The following is a 24,669-nucleotide window of genomic DNA, read 5'->3' as shown; positions in this document are numbered from 1 at the left end:
TTAATAATACATTAATCAGATATTACTTTTTAATTCAAATGTTATAGTTATGGATTTAGCTATTGCTCGAATGAAAATTTACAAACATGCAGCATGAAAATCACTACTGCTCCATCACTGATGTCTCAGTTATGCCTCTCAAGACCTTATTTTCGAGGTGTATGATCTGGATGTGACTGTCTTTTATCTGACTTATTTACTATATAATTTTGATGCGAATGTGTCTTGTCTCTGACTGTCTTGCTATGGTAAAGCAATCAAATTCATCCATGCCCAAATGTTGCTATGAGACGCTTTTAAAGATGTCATTTTAGCCATTACAATGTTTATATTGTATTTTATTCATGCATTTGCACTCTGAACCAAACATAAACAGTGATACACACAATATACACAAGAATGTGATCAGAAAACAACTTCAAACGTCTTGTTTATGTGGCGCGGAAAGTAGGAGAGAACTTTTTTGCAAATATTCACATTTCTTCTTCAATCTGTTTTCTCATAGTATTTACAGTTTACGTATGTATGCGATTAAACAACACTATTATCTTTGTAATACCACTATGATGATTTGTTTACTGTGGAACATCAAGACTACGACTCACCACTGCTATAATGGCTTACAGCGCTTCTTTTATAAGAGTTTAGATACAGGTGTATGCTACTTATTATTTATGATCTTTTATATTGTACTTAGTTTGTAAAATAAAGGTTCAACAACAAACTATTGGACGTGTCAAGTGTATTGTCAATAGGGGTGGGCATAGATTATTTTTTTAAATCTAGATTAATCTCACTGTAATTATGAAATTAATCTAGATTAATCTAGATTAATCTATATCAAAATGGCTCATTCAGAATAGGTACGCTGGCAAAATAATGCCGAAAAAAACCTTGGGGTTTCTTAAGACAGATCGCGCATTAGACCAAAACTCATCTTTTTTTTTTCCAAAATGCATCTCATCTTCAAAAAATGGTCATGTTGATACTTGGTTATAAAGCATATGCACAAGCACAAGCACAAGCATGAAGCATAAGATAGGCCTACTGAAATTTGAAAATGAACAGCGCTATAAGTTGTAGGGGCAAATACAGATAAATCTATCAAACATTACATTTATACCAAATTATTTCTTATTTAAAATAATTATATTTATCATTACTATTTAAACAAAATTACCTCAACAATTCAGCATTTCTAATGGAGAGAGAGAGAGAGAGAGAGAGAGAGAGAGAGAGAGAGAGAATCTGCCACTGACTGTAAAAAAAAGAGCAGCGGCTCCTTTAAGAGGAGAGCCAGCCAACTGGCTATCTAGAACCTATACAGCACACGGCGATTTGGGCAAAACCGGCCAGTTGTTCTCAGAGTTAGAATGCCAGAGGAGTTACAACTCGAAATGAATTCAGTTTGCAAAAAAAAATCAAGCGCGACAACCGCGAGGATTATTACCTACCGTTTGACATGAGAATATCTCACTGAATCGCAAATGTGCGCGATTACAACACAAACATTCAGCGAGAGTAGATACTAAGCGCATACGACTTTGTTGCGAGTGTCGACGTTGCGCAAGGCACGTCAGCAAGAACTTGTTGTCACAATGTGGGTGTTATTAAATACAGCGCATTTGCAGTCGGCCACAAATATGAACGAGACGATGAGCTCGCACCGGTTTGCTCTACTAACACACCACGTGTGAGGAGTGGGGGGACAGGCAGTGAGGAGGAGCTGAAGTGGAGACCTGCGCAAACTTGTGTAGAGGTGTGAGACAAGACCCATATACACACGTGAGTGAGTTGTTGACCAACCAGTTCATGGGCGCGTGACCTCGGAGGCAGTCTGCCGACGAGCGTTGAAGGGGATAAGCAACTGCAGAGGTTGCAAGATCTGACTGCAGCCGCATTCATCCCGCGATAGTTTTACACCATGTGACATGTCACCTCGTCAACGCAACGTCGACGAAATTTCGAAGTTTGACAGGAAATCTAACCGTCATGCAGCATTTTCATCCAGGGTGCATTACTGTCTAAATGCGCATATATGCTTTGATGTCATGTCGAATGTACTTATTGACAGTTTCAGTTTAACAATCTTCAAAATGCATATCACACGGAATGTTTTACAATTATGGCACAGGCAAGATTTCTGGAAGTTGTTGTTTAGGCTCTGTGTTCTATGCAATGCGTGAGGAAATGTAGGCTATGTCGGACTGGTAGCCTACTCACACACAATCAGCCTAATGTCTCTTTGTGCTTCACCTCAAATGTCTCTTTAGTCTAGGCTACCACTTATTAAAAAGCACTCAAACAACACCTTCCACGGCAGAGGGATGTTTCCAGCATGCAAACATTTCATATTTAGTAGGTCTGCTGAAGCAACAGGTGGAGAGGAGAAACGACTGGAGCGCAGTCTGAAAGCGTCTGTCAATTAAACGCTATGGTGACGTGCATACCCAAACTCCAAACCTATATTTTGAGAATAGATTAAGTAAGGGTTAACGTTCGGCGAGAAGGTCGCTACCGTGGAATAGCAGCACGACAGAGAGAATCTTGCGGAGGGGTCTTGTTCTCTCTGAAGTGCTGCTATTCCACAAAGCGACCGACTCGCCGAAAGTTAACCCGCTTATTATATGGATATACTTAAATGATTCACACATGGCGGAGACATTTCTTTAGGCCTATTTAATGTTAAGATTGTTGCTGCGCAAAACAAAACAGTGCCGTTGTGGAACACCGCTAGGCAACAGCTAGGTAGCCAGGACAACAGGTGTTGTCCATCACAGCAGCTGATTAGAGTCTTGTTGAAAAGTCGCTTTAGCAGTGAAAAGTCTTGTTGCCATTGACAGCGGTCTGTTATAGACCAACCCGTCCGTTATCGAAAAATAACAGACGTGCGAACGTTGGTGAGCCCCGTTGAAATGAATGGAGCATTCAACCGTTGACGTCACACCATATAATAACGTGCAATATTTTCTTTATCGCGCGACAAGACTCTCACATTATCGCAGCACGTTAACGTCGATAACGGCCCACCACTAATTGTCAATATTATAACAATATTATGTTATGGACAGTATGTATTCCAGGTTTTTTAAAGAGTCAATAATGTAAATACACATTATGCAAAAGTACACACACACACACACACTACACACACACAAACACACACACACACACACACACACACACACACACTCTCTCTCTCTCTCTCTCTCACACACACACACACACACACACACACACACACACACCACTCCTCCGCAGGTCTGCATGCACTTGGTCGGATTACGAGTCCTTAATGCTGCAAAGAGAAGACACATTTATTTATTTATTTAGTGTTATATTTATTATTATTATTATTATTATTATTATTATTATTGTTATTATTATATGAGTCAATTTCATGGCTGTATAATTAAGCTTGACTAATGACTTCAGTAATGAAGTGTTACATACTCCAACTTCTCTAGTTGTCTGTCAAGTGGAAGGGTGCTCTGCAGCTCCATTAAAGGGTTAACTCTGCAGTCCAACGCATGGTTGCAGTCCAGGTACAACTCTCGCAGGCCAAAGGGACCTGCTCTCAATGCCTCTGCCAGATACCCACAGCCCCTCTCAGAGATTCCACAGTTATACAGCCTACAAGCATAAGACAAGCACAGTGTCACTTTACAGCAGTCTATAGCCACAAGATAGGACAAGCATCACTTCCTATACCCGTAGAGCATACATACACAATATAGGACAGGGCCACTTTACGGTAGTCACTCAGCCTACAGTACATACATGAACTAGATTGGACAGTATGACTTTACGGTAGTTGTACAGCCTACAACCATAAGAGTGATTCTCTAATTCGCCTACACTTTTAAGTCCGTGGATTTTATTTGGCAATTCCACTAACTATTAACTGCATCCAATGATGTTTTGGACATTAGAAAACATTTATCTTTCATATAATACAGAAAGTGTAGACAGCATTATTTCCCTCAGCAAGAATGAATATTTAATACTGGTTTTGGGCGTTTTCATGCCGTCCTGTTTTCCAAATGTCAGATTCAGTCTTCATATTAGCATGTAAAGAAACTTGTTTTGCCCAAGACGATTGCAAATGTTGATTCACAGTAATCATCACAATATGACAAAACTGTCAGAAAGACCACTGTCCTTTTCATTATACATGAAATTTGCCATTTTGTGTGTGTCCACGAAAACTGTGTTAACCGTGTCACGGTCTGAAACCTCATCCATAAATCAGTAATGGTTTGGTCTTAGGCCATACGAATAACATCACGTGATGTCATAACCTCTTTGGCAGGATACGGGAAGACTTTTTGGTAAATTTTGAGCTCCATCCTTCCATAATTTAATCCATTCTTTTTCATGTTCTCATAGCGGCAAAATTTCCTGTCAACTGTGTTATCAACATATTCATAAGAATCTGAATTAGAAATCACATGTAGAAAAACACAGATAAAGCATACAGATACATGAATTGATTAAGGTGTTGTGGTGGAACTTCTGAGGTCCTCAGTTAGCACAACACCATAAAAATGGCTGAAATGTCAACGGTGTTACCGTCAATGGTGTTACAATTAAGTATGACAGTCAGGGTTGCCAGATGAGGCTGATGATTTCCAGCCCAAAAAATGATCAAAATCCGCCCTAAAAACCCGCCCAATTCTATTGATTTATATGGCAGTGGGAAGGTTTTTCTGATAGATGCCATTTTTACCCGCACACGGCCATCCTAAGCAGCCCAATTGGGCGGGAACCTGGCAACACTGATGACAGTTGAGGAGGAGTATGTTTTTGCCACTTTATGTCCATATTGACAGACAAACAAACAAAATAATTGGTGTTCTAGGGAGATGGGTTTGTCTGCTCTGTTTTTTCTCCTAAAAAAGTGCCGACTTGTTCCCCTGCACTGTTGACCGTAACACAGTTGAGTAACACCGTTGACTGTTTTGAAAGTGTTTTTACGCTATTGATCCCTTATTTGTTGGAAAAATCCTATGAACATACACTAGGGATTATCTCTGGAGAAGGAAGTCTTGTGTAAGGAGGGTGACTATATTCAAATCAGACGTTACAGGGATTTATGATGAAAAATGTGTCAGTCTGTATCACAGTGACTCATAAAATCCTACTTATGAAGCTCAACAATCACATTTTCTATATCAGTTGCACAGATTAATGACAACATTACTGCTAAGGGACATAAGCACTTTCAAACATATATTGTTTCAACTCTGTAGTATTTTTATATATGTTTGAAATGACATAGTATTTGTCCAAAACACTGTTGACAAAATAATTAAGCAAATGTTCGCTTTCATTAGAGTATTAATCAAATTATTTAAGATTAAGCTTGGCAATTTGTTTGTTTGGAAACTTAAATGTATACACTATGTAAACATCTAGGTCATTTAGTTGAAAAAAATACTGATAATTGACATTTTGCTTTTGCCAAAAGCGTAGGGGAATTGTAGAATCACTCATAAGATAAGACAGGGTCACTTTACAGTACAGTACATGCAAGACATCGTCAGCTTCTACATTTGTCTACAAAAAACAGTCTTGATTAGTGCACAGACTATTCTCCTACTCACCTGAGCACCTGTAGTTTGCACCCAGGTGTGCTGAGTGCCTCTGCTAAAGTCTTCACGCCGGCGTCCTGCAGGTTATTATCATTCAGGTGCAGCTCTAAGACACCTGAGGACTCAGAGCGAATGAGGGCCGCCAGAGATGAGCAGCTGCTGTGGGTTAGCTCACACTTATTCAACCTGATGGGACAGAACGATAGCCAACATCAGTTAGCCTCAGTTAACCAGTAGGGCAGACAGACAGACAGACAGACAACACCAGTTAGCTTCAGTTAACCAGTGAGACGGACAGATAGACAGACAAAATCTGTTGCCCTCAGTTAACCAATGGTAGAGACAGACAGGACACAGAGGCAGAGGGATTGGGATGGATTTTATGAGTCAACATATAGTTACATGGCTGGGGTAAGTTTCTCAAAAGGGAAGTTGTTAGCCTGTTAGCAATTTCGGTAGTTGCCAATGGGAAAATGCATTGAAAGCAACAAAGTAGCTAATGTAGTAAGCAACTTTGGTTTCGAGAAATTCACCCCTGATCAGTTCAGTTTAAGCTTGCCTGTATACAAGCGGTAATGATGGCAACAGTACGTATCGTGTCAGTGTTAATTTCGTCAGCTTTTTTTGATTTAGTCTTAGTCACAATGACGAAAATCAATTTTAGTCTTAGTCATATTTTAGTCATTGCCTTCCCAATTTAGTCTTAGTCTTAGTCAAAATGACGAAAATCAATTTTAGTCATAGTCAAATTTTAGTCATTTTAGTCATTTTAGTCAACATTTCAAATTTTAGTCAACATTTCAATTTTTAGTAATTTTAGTCAATATTGTGTAAAATAAATAACCTACAATGGCTATTGTTATTTCACAAAGTATTACTAATATTGCCTATTGCAGCAAATATTCACCTTGTTACTTGGTAATTTTCCACCAAAACCCAAATCAGTAATTTCAACATCATAGAGCAAAAGAGCATCACACACACTCAGGTGCAAGCCTCTCTCTCTCTCTCTCTCTCTCTCTCTCTCTCTCTCTCTCTCTCTCTCTCTCTCTCTCTCTCTCTCTCTCTCTCTCTCTCTCTCATTAGAAGCTGCTGCATATTATATTTCATTTTGAGTTTGATCACGGAGGAAGCTACATGCTCTTCTTCACCTGACCGCGGGACTTAAAGCCTGCAGATTGCCGGCAGTGGGAAGACCAGACATCCCAAGTCTGCATGAAGTTCAAGAAGTCTCCCTGATAGTGGCTTCCCGATGACCACGAGTCAGATAAAATACTGCTGATGGTAGACTATGCAAGTTAGCGGTTTTTGTTTTCAATTGGCAATGCAAGCAGAGAACGATAATGACTCGTGCGGCATGTGTGGAATAGGCTTAAATAGATTGCGCGAGCACACTTCGTATGCCCTGCAAAAGTCCCAGGAAAAATAGTTAGGCAGGGGGGGTATGCGGACTGGACGATAGAAAGGACACGCACATACAAATATTTAAACACTACTGCTGTGTTTTGTTTGTCGGGGATGTCGAGGCTCGATAAGCATGACCTGGAAAGAGTTTTTGGAACTTAGGAAGACGCTGAAGACGCACGGAAATGCTGTCGACTTCCTTGGGTCTTTTAGCGTTGCTCTCGACGAGAACAAGTTTCAAATCTCAACAGTTTAAAACTCCTTAGCGATCGCCCACCCATTGATTCTTTTCAAAACTGGGCTACAGCCGTGCCTCTGTTACATTAGACAGGCCAACTTTCCCCCTGCTGGCGCGCGCTCCCGCGGTGACTGATTTAACCCTTTAACGCATAACATGGGTCTAAATAGACCCGGCTGAGTTTAAAATTTCTATATCTTTGTAAGAATACAATTTTCTTACTCAGCACTCCATGAATTCTTCAATTGACTTGTTTTTGTCCCTTAGATGACTTAATTTATTTTTATGCATCATAACTTTTTGCGTGAAAACACTTTTTTGGTTACTACCCCTTTAACGCATAACATGGGTCTAAATAGACCCGCATTAATTTCCTATGTAATTTCATCACAAGCTTAATGTCTCTTAGCCATATTGAAAAAGGATTTTGATTCTTTTACTAAAAGTCCAACTTTGTATCATTTATGGAGTATTAACTCCCAACATCAATACTTATTTTAAATTCTTGATGGTTATTCTTTGACATAGAAGTCATTTTATATAACTATATGATATTTAGACACATGGGTCTAAATAGACCCGCATTCATTTCCTATGTAATTTCATCACAAGCTTAATGTCTCTTAGCCATATTGAGAAAGGATTTTGATTCTTTTACTAAAAAATCAACTTTTTGTCATTTATGGAGTATTAACTCCCAACATTAATACTTAATTCAAATACTTTATGGTTATTCTTTGAAATAGACATCTTTTTATACAATTATATGATATTTACACACATGGGTCAAAAATGACCCACATTCATTTTTTTATATACAGAATTATTAGGCAAACATGTTTTTTGACCATATTGTCTTTTTTATGCTTATTTTCCAACAGGAATCTATATGAACTTGAAAACCTATCGGATTTAAGCATTCCAGGCCATGCATGTTTGTATAAAAATATGGGGCTGTGGTCGAAGGTGCCCAACACCTTATATCAGGTGTGCATAATTATTAGGCAACTTTGTTGTCTTCTTGGAAAATGGGCCACAAAATAGAAACTCTGAAAAGTCGATTAACAATTTGGAAGTCTTCTAGAGGGATGTGGCTGTCGTGAAATTGGCTAGACGTTTGTCACTTTACCACAGAATTATGAAATGCATCTTTACAAAGTCATCAGTCTCGTAAGAAATGTCACAGTCAAAAATTGAGAAAAATTTAAGGTGGAGCTAAAAAAAAGTATTACCCTGAAGTCCTATAATATTACACAACAGAAACCTACACCAAGTGTCCAGAAGAACAGGGCATTGAGCACTCAGAGATATGGCCAAGGTAAGAAGGGATGACACTAGACAAGTTAATTAAGTCAAGACTGGGTCAAAAATACCTGTGGACATAGTTTTCAAAGTTAGACAGGGTGGATGAGCCCATGGCTGGATCATTGAGAGGAAGACATTTGCATCTTTTGAAGACCATGGTATTTATGCTGTACTTTGCTGGCATTTGAGTGGAACTCAGGAACTCATGTAAGTGTGCACATTGCTGATCTAGCCATAGACTCATCTACCTGGTCCATTAACAGTCACCTTCACTAGTTCATAAAACCATTGAAAAAAACTGTCTAAAGACATTTCTTGACCCAGTCTTGACTTAAGGTTCTTGTTGAGTGGTCTTCAGGTTTCAGCCTGTTTTACCTTGGCCATGTCTCTGAGTGCTGAATACAATGTTCTTGTGGACACTCAATGTAGATTTCAGTTCTGGAATATAACAGCACTGCAGGTAATAGTTTTGTGGTAGTTTCATCTTCAATTCTTCTAAATCTGGTAGTGACTTTGTGAGCTCATGTCATGTGACACTGATGGCTTTGTAACAGTGCTTTAGACGGATGGGACCAATATTTCAAGACAGCCACACCCCTCTGGAAGACATCAAAATTGTTTATAGTATTTTTGGAGTTTGTTAGATGTCTTTTGTGGCATATTTTCCCATAGGAAAGCAAAGTTGCCTAATAATTATGCACATTAATTATGCCCTGATATAGGCTATTGGGCTCCTCCGATCACACTGTCTCTTATTACACAAATATGCATGACTTGGAATGCTTAAATCCAATAGGTCAGCAGTGGTCAACAGTGGTCAAAAACAGTTTATTTGTTCCTGACTGGAATACTTTTAAATATATTTTAGTTCCTAACGTGAAACACTTCAGACTTAGGCTATGTCTGCAATAATGGGGAAAATTATTTGTGTGTTTATTTATATAAGATACAAAAAATAACACCCATTTTGTGCATTAAAAACAGCCTAAATCACAACTTTTAATCCATTAGCTATTAAAATACATTAATTGTGGAAGTTATTATAGTGAAAGATTTAGACTTTCATTAGAAATGAATAAGGGGCATTTTCGGTCCACGTCTGGAAATTAGTGATTTAATTCCAAATTCATGTTTATTTGTAAAATAAAAATATAAGAATATTTTAAAAAATACTTTTTTGAATTAAGGACCACCTATGTAATTACTTTTAGAAGAATTATGGGATAAAATGTATTGGTTTTAGAAGTTGTGTGAGAGAATACATGATTAATGCTCAGAAATACATTGGAAATGAATGCGGGTCTATTTAGACCCATGTTATGCGTTAGTGTGAGTCCAATGGCTTATGCATTAAAGGGTTAAATACATTCACAAATCCGACCTTCATGATTTGCTTGCTGCCTACTGATATGGTTAAACAACAAATATAGCAAACATTATTAAAAAAGAACAGGCAACGAACGCCGGGCTAAGACAGCCTAAGTGAAAAGGAGAATAGTGGAAGCTCGAGGAGGTTTAGAATGACAGTATCAGAGGAGGATTGGCGCGACTGTCATTACCTACTGCAGAAACACATGTCTTCGTCATGGATAAGAGGGTTGTTGAACATGTTTCAAAATGAACACTTCCCTCAACGTCGGCTATTTTTTCTCTTTCTCTGGGAATGTTTTAGGACCTAAACTCAACTTAAATGGACTCACTGAACTACTAGGCTACAGAACTACTGACTGAGCCGCGCCATGCATTGGCTGCCAGCAGATACAAGCGAGGCGACACAGCGTGAGCGCGCAATCACCTATGAAGTTCAAGACACTTAGGCTTATATTACAATTACAAATTACAAATTAATTATGAATAATATATTTTTAATGTCCATTCGTCCATGGCTTGTAAATTTCGTCTCGTCTTAGTCTGCTTGACGAAAATATTTTTTATTTTCGTCATATTTTGATTTGCTTGAGGCAATTTTTAGTTCGTCATCGTCTCGTCATCGTCAAGGGAAAAAGGGGCGTTGACGAAATATTTTCGCCATCGTCGTGGTTGACGAAATTAACACTGTATCGTGTGGTGGGCATGCACCTGCACTACACAAACCCCAGCACCCTACAGACAGGGACAGTAAAAACACACATTTGAAAACTAGTAACAAATCTTACAGTACTTTGATAGGACAGGGCTTGAAACAGCCCTCTAGTGTGAGAGAGGACTAACTTGAGTTCTTGAAATCTGTATTATGATTGGTGAAAACCTACTTGAGTATTTGAAGGTTGCACTGTGATTCGCTGAGAGCGGTGGAAAGTTTGCATACTCCTTCGTCTCCTGGTGTGTTCATGCTGAGGTCCAGCTCCTTCAAGTGGGAGGAGTTTGCCTGCAGAGCAGTCGCCAGGTAGAGGAACCCTTCCTCCTTCACACCACACCATCCCAGCCTGCAGATCATCAACCAAACAGAAAGGTATTACATGACATTGCACCTAGCTGGCGCTTTTATCCATAGCTACAGATATTTAGTGAAAGCCTCATTGGGAAACTCCAACTCCCATTGTCATTGTGAAACAGCACACAAGTGAACACTGCACACAACAAAATTGCATTTATGCCTCACCCGTGCAAGGGGGCAGCCCTCAATGGTGCCCCAAGTGAGCAGTGCAGTGGGACAGTACCATGCTCAGGGTACCACAGTCATGGAGGAGGATGGGGGAGAACACTGGTTAATTACTCCCCCCACCAACCTGGCGGGTTGGGAGTTGAACCGGCAACCTTTGGGCTACAAGTCTGACGCCCTAACTGCTTACCCATGACTGCCCTTTATAGGGTATATTGGTTACAGTTCCTAGTTCAATGTAGGGCTAGGTGCCTTGATCAACAGCCATGGATAGAAGTGTAGGGAGGACTGGTAAGGGTGGGATTTGAACCTGCAAGCCTCTGATCTTAAGTCCACCTCTCTAACCATTAGGTCACATCTGCCCCTCTAATTAATAAAGGCTGCCCCAAGAAAGACTGTGATATTGTACATCAGTCAGCAGCCTTCAAATCCCAAGATAAAAAGCGGATTTGGTGTGTGCAGTTACAGGTGCCTTACCTGAGTTCCTGCAGCTGGCACTGAGTAGTGGCCAGGGTTAGAGAGAGTTTCATGACAGTAGCATCTCCCAGCTGATTATCACTCATGTCCAGCTCGATCAGACTGGCCAAGACTGAGCCGACGGCCGCAATCATGGCAGCACAACTATCCTCATTTAGCTTGCAACCATTCAGCCTAAAGTAGCACACACAATTCATAGTGTTAAACACACAGACACATGCACACACGCACGCACGCACGCACACACACACGCACGCACGCACGCACGCACGCACGCACGCACACACACACACACACACACACAGATCTATTTTAATACAATATTTAGCTTTCATATACAAATATTCATTATTTGCATCATTTTAGTGTTAAATAGGCCTTTGATAAACTTCATTAATTACATTAAGAAATCTTCAGATGGCAGATGGGGAACAGCCCACTCAATTTGATGTTATAGTGACATTTGCCGCTCCCAGAGGGTAAGAGCTGGCTCCCACCTGTCCTCAGTCATAAACACCAGCACAGGCTCCCCCCAAGGTTGTGTGCTAAGCCCACTCCTGTACACCCTATACACTTACGACTGCACCCCCTCTCACTCCAGCAATAGTATCATCAAGTTTGCTGATGACACCACCATCGTAGGTCTCATCTCCAAGGGAGACGAAACTGCATACAGGGAAGAGGTGCAGCGTCTATCGGTCTGGTGTAAGGAGAACAACCTGTTTCTAAACATCTCAAAAACAAAGGAGTTGATAGTGGACTACAGGAGGACAAAGGCTAACATTCAACCGCTGGTCATCGATGGGGCCTGTGTGGAGAGGGTCTCTGATTTCCGCTTCCTGGGCGTGCATCTGAGGGACGACCTTACTTGGAACACCAACACCACTGCCACCATCAAGAAGGCACAACAGAGACTGCACTTCCTTAGGGTCTTACGGGCTAACCATCTACCCCAAAGTCTACTGGTGGCCTTCTACCGGAGCTCCATAGAGAGCATCCTAACATACTGTTTATGTGTGTGGTATTCCAGCTGCACAGCAGCGGACAGAAGAGCTCTTCAGAGAGTGGTCAGCACAGCTCAGAAGATCACCAGCTGTCCCCTGCCCTCTTTAGAGGAGTTGTTCTCCTGTCGCTGTCTAAAGAAAGCCAAGCAAATCATCAGAGACCCCTACCATACTGGACATAAACTGTTTGAGCTGCTGCCATTAGGCAGGCGTTACAGGGCTCTGGGTACAAAAACAAACAGGCTAAAAGACAGTTTTTATCCAAAAGCAATCTACACACTAAATTTTGCACAGCTGACTTTTTAAAATCTTAATTATTTTTATACAGTATATATATAGGTTCTTTGTTGATTTTTAAGCACCGTGAGCATCTGCACTTTACCAATTTCGTTGTACCTGTACAATGACAATAAAGTTTCATTCATTCATTCATTCATTCATTCATTCATTCATTCATTCATTCATTCATTCATTCATTCATTCATTCATTCATTCATTCATTTGCCAATGTTTTGCTATATGTACTTTGTAGGGGTGGAACTTTATTACAAACATCGCTTTATTACAAATGCATCGATCAGAGGATTGAAATTCATTTCTCCAAGTGAGTGCTAATCATTAAGCGGTCGATGTAAGCTTTATTCTGCAATATCTTTTTTGCATCTTTTATGCAAAAGAAAAAAGAGGTACTCTTTTACCAGGAGTGCTATCACCAACAACTCCTTGTAGCTTGTAGCTACTTGCTTTGCTTTTTGATGATACTGATTTTGGTGTTTCAAACTCGTTTTACTCACTTAACTTGGAATGGAGAGTGATATTAATTTCAGTTAATATATATATTTTTTTATATATATATTTTTTCATAATATTTTAATTATGAGAAAATGAAATAACCACAATTAATCAATTTAAGTTCCACACCTAAATAAATAATTTTGAATTGTTTGAAGGTTTGCAGCCATTTTACATCTCTTTTAGACAGAAAACATTGAAGAACTCTCACTTTAGTCTCTGCAGTTTGCAGTTTACAGATGTGAGAGCAGAGCAGAGGTGTTTGACATGGCAATGCTGCAGGTGAGTGCCACCCAGATCCAGCTCTTCAAGCCGTGGTGAGTGAATGACAACCACAAGCGCCTCCCAACTTTTCTCCGTCAGGTTACATTTCTTAAGCCTGAAACATACAGTATAATAATAATAATAATAATAATAATAATAATAATAATAATAATAATGAACGATCAGTTTTATATAGCACTTTTCTTGGTACTCAAAGCCGCTTTACAAAACCCCCCACACATAATCGCACGTGCGCGCACACACACACACACACACACACACACACACTGTGATAATGTGATATGTAATGCAATATAGCAAACTCTGATGAAAGGGATATTGTTTGGCTTACAGGTTAGGAAGCCTTTGGAAAGGTTTGAAAAACCATGAGAAGCTATTATCAAACAGTAAAAATATTTGTGCGTCAACTTCAAAGATTATAACAGATTAATACTACAATACCACAAAGAGACAGACAACTCAATCAAATATTAAGATTTACATAATACACAATCAATAACCCACCGAAGTGTTTTGGCTTTTTTGACCACGGGCATCAGCCTCTGCAGAGCAGTGTTGGAGTTCATGTACTTGTCGAGGTCAAAGGTGCTGAGGTCATTCTCTGAGGTAAGGAGGATGAATACCAGGGCAGCCCATTGGTCAGAGGACAGCTTGAGCCGTGGGACGATGTTCAAGCACAGGAAACGCTGCACTTCTTCCACAAGCTTTCTGTAACTCAGCTCATTCAGGCAGTGGAAGAGGTTGATACTTTTCTCAGGTGAGGGGTTTTGTGCAATTACGTTCCTGAGGTACTTGGCAGTCAAGTCCCTTCCCTTTGTGCTATCCACCATTCCCAAGATTTTCTTTAGAAGTTCCTTATTGCACCTTCTGGAACAGCCCAGCAGGAATCTCAGGAATAAGTCCAGGTGTCCGTTCGGTGACTGCACCGCCCGGTCAATGGCATCCTTGTGTAAGCTGGACAGGTTTGAACCCCTGTACTTTTCACTGAGTTCCATGCTTGGGGTCGACTGAAATACATTGATCCTGTGTTCCAGGAAAGATATGTGAGCATAGATAGCTGCAAGAAACTCCTGAATGCTCAGGTGCACAAAGCTGAACAGCCTTCCCTGATACAGCCCAGTTTCCTCGTTGAAGAATTGTGTACACACTCCTGAATACAGGGATGCTTCTTTCACATCGATGCCACACTCTCTCAGGTCTGCCTCGTAGAAGATGAGATGACCCTTCTCCATCTGTTGGAAAGCCAGTTGTCCTAATTTGAGTATGATCTCTTTATCCGTGGCTTTTCTCTCTGTGTACTTTTCTTTGCTAACACTTGTCTGCATGATCAAGAAGTGTATATACATTTGAGTGACCGTCCTGGGAATTTCTCCTGCATCATCTTGGTATCTGAGAAGAGTTTCCAGAACTGTGGCTGCAATCCAGCTGAAGACTGGAATGTGGCACATTATGTAGAGTAAACTGGATGACTTTAGATGTTTAATGATTCTTTCAGAAAGATCCTCATCACTGATTCGCTTCCTGAAGTATTCGTCCTTCTGCGGATTACTGAAACCCCTTAATTCTGTCACGCGGCCCACACACTCAGGAGGGATTTGACTGGCTGCTGCTGGTCGGGTTGTTATCCAGATGAGAGCAGAAGGAAGCAGATTCCCCTTGATGAGGTTTGTCAACAGCACATCTACTGAAGTATCTTCTGTTATGTCATAACATGTTTCATTATTTCCAAAATCTAATGTAATTCTGCTTTCATCTAAACCATCTAAGATGAACAGGACTTTGGACTGGTGTAGCATCTCAACATCCCTTATTGTATTTCCTAATTGCTGCAGCAACTCTGTTAAGCTCATGTGATGCCTTTTCAACATACTTAATTCTCGAAACGATACCAAAAGCATCAACGGAATATCTTGATTGGCTCTGTTTTCTGCCCAGTCGAGGATAAACCTTTGTACTGTCACTGTTTTTCCAATGCCAGCTATGCCAGTTGTGAGCACAGTCCTAATGTGTTCCTCTTGTCCAGGCAGTGGCTTGAACATTTCACAACAGTTAATAGCAGTGGCCGCTGTTGTGTCCCATCTTGAAGACCTCTCAATCTGTCTGACCTCATGCTCATGGCCAACCTCCTTTTCTCCTACCCCAAGGATATATAATTCAGTACAGATGTTGGAAACAACAGAAGGATTATCTGGCTCCTTGCTGCCATAATGTAGATGCTGCAATTTCTTCTTCAAATTCGTTTTTTGAGATTCAACCATTTGTTTCTGTTGTTGTTCTTCTTCTTTTACATCTTCTTGTTTGTGTTCTTCTACTTTAAGTTGCTTAGGATGATGCCTGTAAAAGAATAGCATTTAAAAACATTGAAACATGGTGATTGTCGCTTGTCACATTGAATCATCATGAATGATTTGAAAGAGTACTGTGAGGAGAGTGGAGATATGACAAGTCTACTAAGGACATATTCATGCTTATGGCTTATTTCACTAATGATTACATAGATTACAAAGAGTTTTATTCGTCAATGCATAGAGTATAAGCAGTGCATCACACATGCAAACTATAGCATGCAGTCAAATTAGAGTATGAATCAATAGGCATCCATTTGCTGATACCAACATATGCGGTTGACTACAGTTCATTCTTGCTACAATTTCCTAAGTACTTAAAATGATTTACTTCAATTCAGATATGATAATTATCATTTGAAACACATTGTGTGTCATTTTGAGAAGTTATTCTGTTTTATAACTGAGCTGTGCAACCAATCTACTGAAAAATAGGGAAATATCATGGCCTTACCTCTGGTCGTCCACCCTGCCCTCCTCCTCCATGTTTGGGGGGAGGCCCATAGATCCATCACGCCTTAGGGATACCAGGCTGGGTGCAGGAGACGCAGCTCTCTTCAGATGACGGACGCTGGGAGACAATAATAAGGTACATAAAAACGGGGGGGGGGGGGGGGGGGGGTGCGTTGCGATCAAAATTCTACTGCTCCAGGCAGGGCCGGTTTTAAGCATAGGCCGGCTAGGCGGTCGCCTAGAGCGCAATGTGAAGAAGGAGCGCCGAAATGGCGCTCTCCGATGCGTAATTTTGCGATATGGAGTTTTTTTTTAATGAAGTCGCAATCAACAAAGCGTGGCGAAAGCGCTCTTCACGGCAAAACACCCCTCAGCCAATAGTAATATTGCTTTCAACTGTCCCTGGGAAGTCTGTGAACCAATAAACAGACAGTCCTGAGAAAAGGGGCGGGACGAGTGACAGCGTGCAATATATTTTGAATTTTGGAGACTCACTCACTCGAGAGACAGAGAGGGCAAGCGCAAACAGCAGTGCTGCCCTGCTGGGTGGAGAATTGTTATGATCTCATTAAACCAGTCATTGCATGATGCAGGAGTTGCAGAGGGTGTTTTGGAACTATGTGATTTAATCAGCAACCGTTTGTGATAATGGAAAGCCTAATAGTTATGAGGCTACTGTTTGGAATTAGAGGGAAAAAGAGCTTTGCTTTTGATCTGAGAAATCGCTAGTTAGCATGCTAACATTAGCCAAGTATGCCAAGCAATGAAATCCAGTAAAGTAGCTGTTAGTAGCCTACTCACTAACACCCACCTGACATCATAATACTTGCTTAGGTTGACAAGCAATGTAAAGTAAGACTGGTGCCATGTTTAACAATTTTAACAATTTTAGCTGCCATATCTCCTTCCATCCACTTGAATGAATTACCTGCTTGTTGTAAGCTTAAAAAACATTGTTTCCAGACCAGAATGACATAGGCCTTCATTAATCATGTAACAGAACCATGCACAGCATGTTTTCATGCTGAGTGATGTAGTATTGCAGACAAGTGAGGCTATTTACTATATTTTGTATATTATGAAATTCAAAAGCGTGACAGCTCTTCTCCCTTTCCCTCCAGTTCAAACACATAGATAGCCCCCTTCTCATTCTCCTACTCACAAATGCACCACTATTTCCAGTCCAGAAATGAAATTGGTTTGGAATCATAGACAGCACAAATGTGTATCTTATTAAAATTGTTATGCTGCCATGCTTTGTGATGCTGTAGGTAGTGTAGATAGGCTATCAATGCAGACCTCCTTGGTAGGCCTATTGTCTACACATGCATTTTACATGCAAATGTACTGTATCACTCTCCTGGCATTTCAATTCCATTTTACAATTCAAACACATTGATAACCTCCCTCTCATCTGGGGTTGGGGGCACCGCCACCATTACATCCAAGACACCACACAGTGAAGGTACTTTCATGCGACTAATTTCAGAACTCAAACTTGCCTAGGGTGCCAAATAAGCCAGAACCGGCCCTGGCTCCAGGCACTCCACAGAGAAGCACGGCCAGACTACAGTAGTGGAGCCAATCCTTTGGCGGAAGTACGTAGGATGGCTCGCGAGGCTACTGGGGGACAATAATAAGGAACATTTTACACATCAGAGGTTTGTATTGTTTGTAAGGACACTACTGCAACATGTGACTGACACCCACAGTCAGTTTTCATTGAACACTGACACTGACAATGGTGGAATGACAACTCTCCTGTCTGAACAAGGCTCTGATTGGACCTTTTTGTACATCTCCACTTATGTATTCACATGGGACCTTTGTACAGCCACACATACCCATTCATTTCTGTAATGCACTATATCAGGGGATTCCCTGCGCACCCCCTTATACATTTCAATGTGATTCGCTCACCCCCTGATGCACAGTGTTTTTTGGGAATCCTCTTTTCCAATAGTCTTGGAATTAAACTACACTTCAGATGGACCCTTCCAGCATAAAAAGCACCATACTATTAAAAACTACCTAATGTTCATGAAAGTTAGATAAAAACGCCTCCATTGCTCTGTTCAGCTCGCACACTCCCTTATGGCAACGAGCCTATACCTCTGGTCTTCTGCCCTGGTCCTATCCTCCAGGTTTGCATACTCTATCTGGATTTGTTTACTCTGAAATATTGACACCCCAGTTTTTGCTATGTATGAGAACAAGACTACAGTATGGTACCTCTGTTCCCCTGATCTGCCCTCCTCCGCCATGTTTGGGGGAAACTCCATAGAGGTATCACTCATCTCGGACACCAGGCTGGGTGGGGGAGACTCAGGTCTCTTTACATGACGGAAACTGGGGGACAATAAGCAAGTGCTGTTCTTCACTCTGTACCATCAACTATTAATGATTTGAACAAAGGAACATATTATTCAGGGTGCTGCTATAAAACATAAAATATACCGCTGGTCCTCCACTGTGCCCCCCTCCTTCATGTTTGGGGGGAACTCCATAGAGCCATCACTCATTAAGGACACCAGGCTGGGTGTTGGAGACTCAGGCCTCTTCTTATGAGGGACACTGGGGGACAATAAAAAGGGACAAGGAATAATAACTGGATACAAATCAGAGAGGTTTTAGTATTGTTCGTAAGAACACTGCAGTGTAACATTCACAGCCAGTTTGAGTTTCAAGTCAAAATGAATAGAACACCATCAATCAAAATAGTTGAATAACAGCTATCTGTACACCTGGATAGCTGTAATGCCTGAACGGGATCTTTGCGCTGTCCCATAAAATCATTAACTCCTTGGACTCAGTCCAAAACTGAGCAATAATAAAGTGAACCTGCAGCATTGCATGACAAGACAAAGAAAACATTTGACTGTGGATTGATCTGTAGGTTACTGCATTAGATTGCAGTCTCAGAATAGGCAAAGTACAGAGTAAAAATGTCAGTGTTGTTGAATTGAAATTGAGATAAACTCTGTTTCGGATCATATTTGGTGCCAATCAAAGTCTTAATTTTACTCTTTTGTCAGGGTAACATTTAATTCTACTCAATATTGTGGATATACAGGTATGAAGAGCAGTAGAATTTAAATGACTCTGCTGAATTGTAAACAGATGTTTGACTCTCCATAGTGTTATATATACTCCATCTGGATTGAGAAAACTGACACCCTGAAATATTGACTCCCCAGTTTTTTTTCTGTGTATGAGAAGAAGACTACAGTATACAGTACCTCTGATCCCTTGGTCTGCCCTCCTCCTCCATGTTTGGGGGAAACCCCATAGAGGTATCACTCATCTGGGACACCAGGCTGGGTGGTGGAGACTCAGGTCTCTTCAGATGACGGGCACTGGGGGACAACAAGCAAGTGCTGTTCTTCACTCTGTACCATCAACTATTAATGATTACATATTATTCAGGGTGCTGCTATAAAACATAAAATGTGAATAAGTGCATACCTCTGTTCCTCCACCCTGCCGTCCTCCGCCATGTTTGGGGGAAACCCCATAGAGGTATCACTCATCTGGGACACCAGGCTGGGTGGTGGAGACTCAGGTCTCTTCAGATGATGGTCTCTGTGGAACAAGTAAGTGTGCAAGTGATGCACTCTCTCTACCATCAAATATTAAAAGCTCTCAACAAAGGCACAGATTGGTGCTACAAAACATAAAACATGTTTCAATTAGTGCATACCTCTGGTCCTCCACCGTGCCCTCCTCCTTCATGTTTGGGGGGAACCCCATTGAGCCATCACTCATCAGGGACACCAGGCTAGGTGTAGGAGACTCAGGCCTCTGGCCTGGAGATACGCTGGACACGGGACAATAATAAAGAGAGTCATACCGGACATACTGCAATATATTAATACTTTGCCGTAGCCTATCCAAAACACTGGCATTCCCAAAATATGCATCAAAACACATTTTGGAGTCTGCACCTGGCATGAATGGATTGGTGTGAGATTTTAATGAAATCCTATGGAGAGTATCATGATTTACTTCAGTAGTCACAGTGCATGTTGCCATGCATGTTTCTTTTAGGTGTAATTCAGATTTCCAATTTTAACGGCATCCATTCATCCCCAAACCAACATGATAAACTTTTCTGTTAAACTCACTTGTTAAATCACTTGAACTAATATTTACTAGAATTCACTAGTATGACCAAGGCACAATAAATGTTTCAGCTAAAAATGTATATTTCTTGAAATTCAAAATGGCGGGCAATGGAGAAGATGTATGAAAAGAGCAATTTTCCCAGTCAAAATTAATACTTAGAAATGTGATGGCGGTGGTATGTATTCATGAAAAAGGTAGCATTTGTGAATGGGTAGCATGCATTCTGGAAATAAAACACTTAAAAATATTTCACAGTGCACCGTTAAATATTAGGCCCTTTGTGTTGCTTTATGTTGTCAGCACTGCCAGAACCAGTTTTCCTGGTTTGATAAGAGTAGGGTTGCATCAGCGTGTGTAGGCCACTAGGCCTACAGTGCTCTACTTATTCATACAGACCCCCATAATGTTAGGGCGGTGTAGTAGTGTGTATACCACAATTATGCAATTATAAAATAATTATATAATGTGTATACTACAATTATGCAATTATAAAATACTAGCCTACATTTTTTTTCTCCACCACGTAGGCCTACACAACACCCTTCCAGCTTTCAGCTGTAGTAAATCAACAAAATAGGCTACGGTAATGACCTTGTAGAAATACATGTCCATGAATAGACGCACGAAAACCTAACCTGCATTAGGCTATGTAGTGTAGTGACATAAGTAGCCTAGTGATGGCTCAATTAGGCCTAGGCCTACCCATCGAACAGTATCGAAAGATACACCAGCTATGTATTTCCTCGAGATCAATCATGGGGGTTAGGTGCGTCTCGGCAAACATTGAAATAATTTAGTTGCTAACCTTTCGACGTTTGTTTCCTGCGATATACGGAGCTCATCTTCGGTCTCTTCTTGCGCCATAGGTTCGCTATTCTAGTGGGCTCTACGACTGTCCTCTGAATACAAAAGTTGCGTTGTCCTTATTGCTATGGTGAGTCAGCTTAAGATATCAGGCAACGTGTATTGAAACTGCTACAAGTCCGGGCGCGCCCTTCATTGTCCCTTTACTTTCACTTTCAAGCGTTCCTGTAAATCACGTGGGTTACATAATGGGTTACAGTCATAGAAATAATAGGCTACAATTGTATTAGTTCTATGGGTTACAGTAAATCGCTCTGCTGCGGAAGGTAGTCTTGTCTACTTACATCCAGTTTGTTGTGTGTCCCATCTCTGTAATGTTAATTTCAAAGTATTGAGATAGTTCATATTTTATCATCGACCTTCTGTTGTCTTTTGTAATTAACACATAAATGGGGCCTAGTTGTATCTAGATCTCTTTACCAAAATATCCTGCAACTGCAATCATGCAGTCACACTTATATTCATTTCTCCTTCACCCTATAGGCTAATCCTCCTTTCTCTGTCTATACTTCTCACATATATATTTTTTCTATCCCTCCATTTACTCTGCCTCTCTCCATCCCTTTCTTTATCCAGCTGGCCTGCCTCACCCCTCTTTCTCTGGTTGTTGCTATCCCACAATATCATGTCCAACTGCGCCACTAATCTTCTCATTTGTCACTCTTTCAATTCATGCATCATGCCAGCTATCCACAACAGAACATAGGCCTACGCACGCACGCATGCACGCACACACACACGTTTTATGTTTCACATGTTTTTTGATATCTCTTTAGCCTACCTGAGATTCAAAGATCTTCAATGTGTCAGTAAAATTTAAATCAAGGCACATCAAATATCAAATACGGTGCACATTAAGGCAAGCAGGATTGGGCTAAATATTTTATTTCCATTGACTCATTTTTTATTCGATCTTACTGTATAGTTTGCATGTAACTGGGCTCTCGTCATGTCCACGTGCTTCCACTCAGCTTCGCAATCTACTTGTGGATCTAGGTGAATATTCAGATTCTCCCAGCTCCCAAACTGCTAGACAGCTGGATTATAAGAGAGATGTGATGTAGTCAAAGTGTAGTACAGAAGGGAAAAACTTGTGCAATTAACAGGTGGTAGCCTAATGCAATGATGTCCGTTTAAACACTGAAAGTCATTGACATTTCTTTATGTAAAACACTTGGGGTTATATGATGCCTCTTTACACGCTCTGCAGGTTGGTGATGTTTCTTTAAACACTTTGAAGATCAATGGGTTCCCTTTAGGTAAACACTTTGAATGTCACTGATGTCTCTTTAAATACTATGAAGTTTACTCTTCTCCTTTAAAACTTGGTCACTGGTCTCTCCAAACACTCGGCAAGTCACTGGCATTTCTTTAAACACCATAAGGGCCATTAAACACGTTGTCACTGATGTCACTTTAAAACTACGAAGGTCACTCATATCTCTTTACAGACTCTGCAACCCACTGGTGTCTCTTTTAAGAATCTACAACTCACTGGTGTCTCCTTAAACACTTCGAAGCTCACTGATGTCTCTTTTACATGTTGAAGCTCACTGATGTCTCTTTTACATGTTGAAGCTCATTGATGTCTCTTACACTATGAAGGTCACTCATATCTCTTCACAGACTCTGCAGGTCACTGCTGCACACTTCTAAGGTTACTGTTGTTTACTGATGTCTTTACTGATTTAAGGTCAATGGTCTCCCTAAACACTCTTAGCCTGGGAACTCCCATACTGCCTTTAGTTCTACACAATCGTTTCGATCTGAAAGACAGTCTGGCGAGGATGACTCATAACTGCCAAGATCATGGGCCCTGTGTCATAATGGCCAAGCATTCCAACCTTTACAGTTTCTCTGCCCAATCAGAGAGCAGGGCAGTATGTCATAATAACCAAGTATTCTGCTCCCTACGGAATTTAAAATAAGCAACTCCCCAGACCTAATCTCACTTGTGATTAGGTCTGGTGTTAACCAGGCAAAAACACTCTGGGGGCACTGATGTGTCTTTGAACATGTTTAGGGTCACTGAATTCCCTTTTCAGGCCCACTGACGTATCTTTGAATGCTTTTAAGGTCACTAATGTCTGACTCTGATGTCTCGTGTTTCTTCCTCCTGCCTCCTGTCATTACACTACATCATAGCACTACATCAATAAGCTTATTCGAGATACCGCAACGGCTACATGCACATTTAGACAGCAATGCATTCCGGCTCAAAAAGTTGCATGATGGTTAGATTTCCTGTCAAACTTCAACATTTCTGTGATGTTGCGTTGACGAGGTGACATGTCACATGGTGTCAAACTATCTCGGGATGAATGTGACTGCAGTCAGATCTTGCAACCACTGCAGTTGCTTATCTCCTTCAACGCTCCCCTGCAGACCGCCTCCAAGGTTACGCGCCCATGAACTGGTTGGTCAACAACTCACTCATGTGTGTATATGAGTCTTGTCTCACACCCCTACACAAGTTTGCGCAGGTCCCCACTTCAGCTCCTCCTCACTGCCTGTCCCCCCACTCCTCACACGTGGTGTGTTAGAAGAGCAAACTGGTGCGAGCTCATCGTCTCGTTCATATTTGTGGCCGACTTTAAATGCGCTGTATTTAATACCACCCACATCCTGACAAGTTCTCGCTCACGTGCTTTGTCTATGTTGGTCGACAGCAACAAAGTCGTATGAGGATAGTGTCTGCACACTCTCTCTCCCCATCTCTTTCTCCCTTCCCTCCTTGTCATTTCCCCTCCTCCTCTCCCCTATCCCCCTCTTTATCTACTTCCTTTCTCTTCCTCTTAATACCCCCTCCCTCTCCCACTTTACACTGCTACTGGCACTGTGATACAGGATCGTGGTGCCACACCAGCAACAGACAAGGGAACACACACAATAAGAAAAAGAAGGGCACACACACACACACACACACACACACACACACACACACACACACACACACACACACACACACACACACACACACACACACACACACACACACACAATTACAAGTACACACCCTGCAGACAGTCAGTGTAGGTCCATTGGGCCAAGTGTTTACAGCAATGTCATCTGATTGCAGTGGTCTCCATAAATCCTGCATGTTTACACACACACGAACACACTCTGTAGTAGGTCCTTCATGTTGATATTATATTATATTGAGTAATAATACATGAATCAG

General features: G+C 41.0%; 1 protein-coding gene across 1 annotated transcript; it reads right to left on the bottom strand.

The window, feature by feature from the left end:
• Positions 1-3,211: 3,211 nt before the first annotated feature.
• On the bottom strand, positions 3,212-16,017 carry LOC134453515 (NLR family CARD domain-containing protein 3-like). The gene is made up of 7 exons (XM_063204311.1): positions 14,206-16,017; positions 13,628-13,795; positions 11,621-11,794; positions 10,794-10,967; positions 5,607-5,780; positions 3,454-3,633; positions 3,212-3,298 (listed from the first exon to the last, which is right to left on the bottom strand). The coding sequence occupies exons 1-7, from the start codon at positions 15,957-15,959 to the stop codon at positions 3,283-3,285; spliced, it is 2,640 nt and encodes an 879-aa protein (XP_063060381.1). The 5' UTR covers positions 15,960-16,017; the 3' UTR covers positions 3,212-3,282.
• Between the last annotated feature and the right edge of the window lie 8,652 nt (positions 16,018-24,669).

The sequence above is a fragment of the Engraulis encrasicolus genome, chromosome 8 (assembly GCF_034702125.1).
Source record: "Engraulis encrasicolus isolate BLACKSEA-1 chromosome 8, IST_EnEncr_1.0, whole genome shotgun sequence".
NCBI lineage: Eukaryota > Metazoa > Chordata > Actinopteri > Clupeiformes > Engraulidae > Engraulis > Engraulis encrasicolus.
This window is presented reverse-complemented; position numbering and strand designations above follow the sequence as displayed.